Source organism: Vicia villosa, linkage group LG4 (genome assembly GCF_029867415.1).
Source record: "Vicia villosa cultivar HV-30 ecotype Madison, WI linkage group LG4, Vvil1.0, whole genome shotgun sequence".
NCBI lineage: Eukaryota > Viridiplantae > Streptophyta > Magnoliopsida > Fabales > Fabaceae > Vicia > Vicia villosa.
The window spans coordinates 173,622,206-173,629,825 of record NC_081183.1 but is presented as its reverse complement, the minus strand read 5'-3'; the positions used below and the strand labels follow the sequence as shown (position 1 = coordinate 173,629,825).

The 7,620-nt window shown below is 32.4% G+C and overlaps 2 protein-coding genes across 2 annotated transcripts; one reads left to right on the top strand and one right to left on the bottom strand.

Annotated features, from left to right (window-relative positions):
• LOC131595996 (uncharacterized) lies at nucleotides 1–582 on the top strand. Its single transcript, XM_058868537.1, has one exon. It carries the CDS (start codon nucleotides 96–98, stop codon nucleotides 423–425), a length of 330 nt encoding a protein of 109 aa, XP_058724520.1. The 5' UTR covers nucleotides 1–95; the 3' UTR covers nucleotides 426–582.
• A 119-nt stretch (nucleotides 583–701) lies between these two features.
• On the bottom strand, nucleotides 702–4,674 carry LOC131595995 (chlorophyllide a oxygenase, chloroplastic). The gene is made up of 9 exons (XM_058868536.1): nucleotides 4,517–4,674; nucleotides 3,128–3,352; nucleotides 2,949–3,053; nucleotides 2,565–2,852; nucleotides 2,279–2,426; nucleotides 1,947–2,131; nucleotides 1,713–1,825; nucleotides 1,319–1,613; nucleotides 702–1,234 (listed from the first exon to the last, which is right to left on the bottom strand). The coding sequence occupies exons 1-9, from the start codon at nucleotides 4,589–4,591 to the stop codon at nucleotides 1,061–1,063; spliced, it is 1,608 nt and encodes a 535-aa protein (XP_058724519.1). The 5' UTR covers nucleotides 4,592–4,674; the 3' UTR covers nucleotides 702–1,060.
• Nucleotides 4,675–7,620: the final 2,946 nt, after the last annotated feature.

Sequence of the window (7,620 nt, the reverse complement as noted above, 5' to 3'; positions counted from 1 at the left end):
ATTTTAGAGAGAGAGGAATTTATTCGACAGAGGAAAGAGAACAACCTTAACAAGCAAGTGTGAGAAAAAAACGCTAAGACTAATTAACGTTAACGATGTTTTTCTTTTTTGCAGGAGGGTTAGAACAACAAGTCCGACAGGTGGTGAAATCCGGTGTAGGAAAGTGCATCAACTGCGGTTCACGCGCTGATCTTGTTGAATACGACAAAGTTCTGAAGCTTTTCTTCGTTCCCGTTTGGCGGTGGCCCGGGAAGGACAATCTCTTGTATTGCCAAGACTGCAAGTTTTTGTTTCCTCAATCTTATTCTCTTCCTCCGCCGTCGAACGGTGGTTCAACTTTTTCGGATGCCTTGAAATGTCGGTACTGTGATCGGAAAGTGGGGGCTGATTTTGCGTTTTGTCCTTACTGTGGTACCCAACTGTAAACAAAGAAAGGGTCATAAGAGTGTTTGATTGGGGTTTGTTTGTTGAATTGATTTAGAAAAGAGGGTGCTACATCGTGTATTGTTATGTACAAAATTAATAATCATGTTAATTTTGATCCTGTTAATATGAAATGAACTCGTAATATGTTTGAATGTTCGTATGCTTTTAGATTTTTGGTTGCTGTTTCGGTTTTCTGGTGTCTTATGGTTTTGCATATTCAAATAAAGAAGTTTCATGTGTTAACTTGAAAAAGGAAAAAAAAAAAAAAACTCAGATTGTAACTGAAACCAGTCAAGAATTCTTAATTAACATTGTACCAAAATATTGACATACAATAATCCCCTTATTCAAGGGTGTGGTTATACCACCAGCATCTAAGATGGTGAACCATAAAATGGACTGTACACAAGAAAAATTGTCAAAACTCTTACAACCTTATCAATCTACAAAGGAACAGAACAGCCTCTTATATCAACACAACATTCCCGGGTAGCCTCACTAGGTTGATGCAAAGCCATGAAGTTCTAATGCAAGGTTGTCTAAGAGCTTTGACAAAAAAGAAAAAAAGATCCTTATTTGGATCCAAGAAGCATAACTCTAAGTGAGACAAAATGCAGTGTTTGGTTTGTGTATTTTAGTTATTATATGTGTTGAAGGGTAGCTGCTTATCTCCTTTTTCCAATGCATCCCTCCAAAGCCTGTATCTTACTCCAAGCTTGTCATACGTAACTGGCACATTCCACACATTTGCACCATTATTCATTCTATCTTGTTGTCCCAATACTAGCCGTAGATCCTCGTTTAACACCTTTAGTATAAAAAAATATCGACACAACATTAGAAAGTTGAAGTTAATTTTGAGTCATTTTAACCGAGGGAGGAAAAGATCTACCTGGTTTGCGAAATGCCTCCATAGATGTTCCATGAAGGGTACGTGCTTAAGGAGTGGTGCGAAATCCAGCGACATTCTATACAGTAATCTTGTTTTATCTTTAGAAGATGGTAAGCAGACATGAAGTTGGTGCAGGTGTGTAGCACATTCTTTGGTGCTTTGTCCTTCCAGTTTACCGGGTTTTGAAATTCCAATGGTAGATAGAACCATACAAGGCGGTCGAAACTCCATATCAATTGGATAGGGATCCCAATATCCTTGCAGGCCAGATGCAGGTGTCAAAAAATTCACAAAGCTGCAAATTCAAATTCACACAGAGAGATTAAGCTGCTTAGAGTTTGTTGTAACAAATTAACTATTTTGAAGAGCTTAAATCAATTTAGTTTTCACAAACCTTGGAACACTCCATCCCTTAGCAAATGTTGAAGTATGAGTAAAAGGCGCATGTGCAAGATCCAAAAGGTTGTCCAAAAGTAAACCATGTTCAACCGGAAGTTCCATGACAATCTGTTTCGTGCAAAAACTCCCTAATGAGAAAACTTTATCGTCCTTTTTCTTTATTAATTGTAAATCATAGTTCTTGCATAGCTCAGAATACATATTAGGATAGACTATATTTATTAGATACCTCGGCATGGATTACGAATCCAGAAGGAGGTAGTAAAGATGGAAGTGAGATCGTTGGGGCATCATTGCCGGGCCAAATCCAGATCATCCCTTCTTTCTCAAAGCATGGTATCGACTTTATCTTAACATTTAGCATTTTAGTTGATGGCATTTTCTCGCATTTTCCATCAGTCGAGTATTCCCAGCCTGATATACAACAATGACGTAATTTTAGAGTCTATCTCACCAAAATAAAAAATTGTTTGTCCTATCATGCAACGCATTACTGTGATATAACAACCATGCTACTGAAGCAAAAAATGTTTTAACATATTCGTTCCAATGAATACTAACCATGGTAAGGGCATTGGATACGACCCTCGTTTACTGAACCGAGGTGCAGGGGACATGCTCTATGTGCACAGGTATTCTGGACACATCCAGGTTTGCCATCTTTACCCCTAAAGATAACCCATGGTTCCTCAAAAACTTCCATTGGGACCTGAAATAGAGAAGGAATAACAGTATAACACACTTATGAGAATTCACATTCAGATTAGGCTGATTTTAAAAGTTTAAGTTAGTCATAAAAAACATTCTAAAAGCCTTTTTTTTAATAAAATCAGTTATACTGACTTACCATGGTATCATCCTTTAAGTCATTAGAGAATGCAACAGGATACCAGAAATTCTTTAAATTAGGATGATATGACTGAACTGGACCTGAAACATTCAAGCTTTTCTTGGGTTTCCTTCTTCTTTCCGTATGTACCGATTTTGCAGAAGTACTTGGAGAGGAGGATGTCTCGGCAACTTCATCCGTGCTTCGGTCTTGCACTTGCACTTGCAATAGCCTATCGCTTACCAATTCTTCCATGTAAGCTAGTTTATCTAAAGCAGTGGAAACTCTTGCTTCCGATATATGAACCTGCAATAATTCATTATCTTACGTTATAGTCACAAAGAAATCCAAGTTCGAAGTTTTTCGTGGCTAGTCCGGTGCTGCTAGTAGTTATTTATCTACCTGTCTGTGTGCATCTGCTAATTCGTCCTGCAATCCGGCTAGATCCTTTTTCATGGTGCCAATCGACTTGAATTCACGAGCTAGAGGGTTAAGAACTTCGACCACCTACACTAATGTTTTAGTATCGCGTCTCATATTGAATTGAAAGTTATATAACAATAATAGAAATTAGCTGCAACCTTTTCATGGAGGAGCATGATGGTAAGCACGTCTTGCCGAGCTCGCCAATCACAATAATGAATATCCTGCCTAGCTACTTCTAAAGCTTGATATACATCCAAAATTTTCCCTTTACTTTGTGGTACTTTAGATCTTGGATCCTCTACATCAAAGATTGCACCCCATGTACTTTTCTTGTCTGCTTCTCCAAACACAGCAAACACTCCAAATTTACCTTTCAAGCCCTAAAAATCGACATGCCCAAAAAAGTACAATAGTTAGAGACCATACTCTTTCATGCATGGAAGAGTGGGAAAATATAGATGCTACACAGAAGGCAAATCTTGCTTGTTGCTATACTAATAAATAACTGCTTGTAGCTATAATCCGTTTAATTTTAACCATTGTGTTATTCGAACATCAGAATACAGACAGTCATACGTGATATACAATATGTATTTATCTCTATCTTTCACTTACTTTCTATATTATTTAACTTGCACATGTTGGAAAAATACACTCAAAAACTAAAGACACCGTATTTGGCATCAAAATTCTAATGTCTGAAAATCATTTCTCTAAATTAAGTGATGGAAGGGGCACATACTAATGAAAAACCTACAAGAAAAAATGTTATACTAATGCCAAACACAAACCACACATCTGATCTTGTCGAGTTGAGTTCAAGGTTTTCAAAATTGAGAGTTTAAGAAAACATGTTTGGCATATGTAAAAATCGACTTGAAAACTCAAGTGGTAGACTTGTACAAATTTACTTCATATTAAAATAATATTAATATTAATATCATACATTTTCAAGTTTACTAAATTTCGAGGTTGTAGCCAATTAAACTAGAATAGATACAAAGACTAGTTACATCCGTTTGAACTGGAATTTGTTTTTGAAAACTTGGTATTCTGCCTTGCCGCTAACGGGGCCTGTATAAACTGATCCAACAGAAGGAGGGTTGTTAGCATCTAGGGTTTAAACCCTCGACCATGAGAGAAGCACACCATCAGGTCTCGACAGGCAAACACAAATACTCAACTTAATTAATACCTAAACTAAACTAATTAACTTGCAATTTTAACAACTTTGGTTGAGTAAGACTCAAACTAAGATCATATAAGAATTTATCTAAGATCAATTGAGCCATCAATTATTATACCACTCTAATCACACTTCAAATGCCAAGTCTATGTATCGAGTGTAATAACTCGATTATCCCTTACCTTACAAGTCACCTCAAACTCAAACTATATTTACTTAACACTAAAAACTAACTTCATGATGCAAAATTATCATCTTGAGCTAAAAAAATTGTATTAAGTTCAACAAATTGAACTGCATGTCTAGTGTAAATATAAGAAAAGAAGTATAGAAAGAAAAAGAAAGAGAGGTAGCGTACCCTTTTGGTGTCAAACTTAGACGTTCTACAAAAAATTGGAAGAGATAAAGCAGAAGCAGTAGCTATAGCATTCATGGCTGTGAAAGTGAGAAGGAAAGAGAAACGAAAACCAACATAAACGACTATGTTTGATGATATTTTGTTGATAAGAGGTTGGTGTTCTTCGCGATCTCGGTTTACCTTCTAAAAACCGCCACGTGGAAGAACGTGGACTCTGTTGATTTACACGTGGAGCTTGTTATTTCCACACGATTGTTTTGCACTTGTGGGACCTATTTATTGCCAGCTTGGATTTGTATGTTATCTTCTCTATCTTCTCCGCGCTGTGTCTCTTGTCGTTTTTTGTGGGGCGTTTGATTTGGTGTTTTTGGAAAATGAAATTGGTGTTAATTGGGGATTGGTTGTTCGGATTTTTGTTTGTGTGAAATTAAAAGAAGTACTTGAAATAGAATTTATTTGCCGTGCTTCATTTGAAATCGACTTTTCAAGATCGGGTAGAACTTTATCTAGAGATATTTCAGAATATACCTCACTAGTCTATTTTAATATATAAAAATCAATTACCACCAAATTCTCTTAATTACCCTAATCACAATCAATTAAACATGGTTTTACATACCCCTGAGCGTCATTTTACATCTAATCATGATTACATTCCAACATCCAATTTAATGCAAAACTTCTTTATTGGAACACGCTTTTTTATTGCATCCGTACATTTTCATTGGGTCATGCAGACATAGAGCCAAGTGAAGTCTGCATAATTTCAAATTTGCATACCTTTTCCATTTCTCTCATTCAATTTCGTTTGCCACTTGAATCCTATAATAACTACATAATGCATCTCTCATCCACAAGTTTAACCCTAAACTCATTTGCTTTATTCCATGCACAACAGTATTTTTATTGCTTTTACGGTTTAGTGTATTGGGAATTGTTGAACCATTGTATGAGTCCCTCCATCTATCTCTTTGCATCACTTTTTCTTCTTTCATTCTCTGTTATTTATTTTCACCTTCTTCATTCTTTGCATTCTCAATTTTTTATTCTCTTCCTTTGCTCCTCATTCACTGCTCTGCCATCATTCAGTTGCTCTGCTTAACTTCAGATCTTACTATTCTGCATATCTACGAATTTGATTTTCAATTTTAATTTCTGATTCTCTAATATAATTTTTGTTTGTTTCAGGATTTTAAATTCAGATACGTGAAGACAAAAGTGTTGCTTTATAATAGATTTGTGATTTGCACCATCATCTGCATTCAGTTTCCTTACCTTTAATTCATTAATGTATTTTTTTGCAGTGACAAAGAGTGGAAAATTTGACTGCATCAAGATATTAACGACCACAAAGAAACGTTGAGTTGATTTAATGAGATAAGAAAGAGAGTATGGTGTTTACTTGATTTTATTACAATAGAGAAGACATAAATCAGAGAAAGAAAAAATGATTTTGGATTGAAATAAGCACTTTTTATAAGTGTTTTTGGAGATAAAAAGTTATTTTTACGTTGTTGCATACAAAATTTACATCACTCCATTCTCTTTCCTTCCTCATGGTTACTTCTTTTATTTATTTTTCTCTAATTTTTAATTAAATGGTGAAATGTCATTTTTACTTAATTTGAAAAATTCAATATAAAAATAATTAAGATTATTTTTATTAATTATTATTGTTAATTAAGAGTCGTTAGTTTTAATTATTAAGATTTAGTTTTTTTAATAAATAAAGTGAAAGGTTTTAATTTTCCCACTTTATTTTTCTAAACTCTTAACTTTTCATTTTTCTACATTACTCTTACTTTATTTTTTTTTTAAAAGAAAAAAAATATATGAGAAATAGAAAGTGGAAAAGTTTAATTACAGAGCATTCCATTGAGAGAGATATATTTTGTTTATTTTTATTTTTATTAAATATTTTGTTATATTATATGAGTATAGAATGAGTATTATCTTCTAAATATTGCTTTAAAAATTTAGGGTGTTATTATATATATTAATTTTTAATATATAAGACCATCAAATTATCTACTATCTATATAAGAAAATCAATAGCCGATTTAAGGTCATTTTTCATACCCTAATTATCTCATTAATCTCTAAACAATTCTTAGGATCTATATCAATAATGACATTAATCCACAAAATCTTTTTATGGCTATATAATTAACATTCTTAATTATTTGTTTTTTTCCAAAAATTGCAATTGTCTTTTGGTATTGAATGAGAATATGAAAAAAAAGACAATAATTGAATGAGAATATGAAAATATTCAAAAATCACAAGATCATTTTCGTCCTATAAAAATGGATTTAATAAATTAAGTATGATTTTTTATAAATTTATCTTAAAAAAATATCATAAATTAAAAGAAAATAATTATATTTAATATTATGACTTAATACAAGAAAAAAAATACTTAACTCCTTCTAATTTATAAATTTATCTTAAAAAAATATCATAAATTAAAAGAAAATAATTATATTTAATATTATGACTTAATACAAGAAAAAAAATACTTAACTCCTTCTAATACAACAAAAGGCCAAGATATCAACTATTATATATTTATTTACTATTTATAAAAATATTATATATAAGTAGTGTATATCCTCATATTTAATTCTTTAAAAAAAACTTTTAATATATTTAATTGAAAAAAAATGGGTATATGAATTTCACGGGAGAGTTTAAAATTGGGATTGCAATTTTCTCACGTAAAATTTCAAAATGAAGGATAAGATTTCACGGGAGAGTTTGACTACGATTCTCTCATATAAAAATTTCACAAAAAATAAAGTGTCTTCATGGTTCGGAGGACCATCTTAAATTTCAATAAATTAAATATATGATTCACTGAAGTTAAGGATTAGGATTTGATTTAATTCATAAATTAAATATGATTTTTCAATTTATTTATTTCAATCTAAATTAAAAATTAACTACACACAAATAATTATAAAATGCATTAAATTATTACGTGCCAAATATTTACGTTCCAATTAAATTATTACCATTTTTATTATGTGACTCTTTACGTGCCAAATATTTATGTTTCAAAATTATTTTGATTCTCAATGTTAATTGTAGCTAACAAGTCTTAA

Coding starts and splice junctions, on each gene's coding strand:
- LOC131595995 (XM_058868536.1), bottom strand. CDS start 4,591: ATGAATGCTATAGCTACTGCTTCTGCTTTATCTCTTCCAATTTTTTGT. Junction 1,614..1,712: donor AAGGGATGGAGTGTTCCAAG/GTTTGTGAAAAC, acceptor TTGAATTTGCAG/CTTTGTGAATTTTTTGACAC. Junction 1,235..1,318: donor GGAGGCATTTCGCAAACCAG/GTAGATCTTTTC, acceptor TTTATACTAAAG/GTGTTAAACGAGGATCTACG.
- LOC131595996 (XM_058868537.1), top strand. CDS start 96: ATGTTTTTCTTTTTTGCAGGAGGGTTAGAACAACAAGTCCGACAGGTG.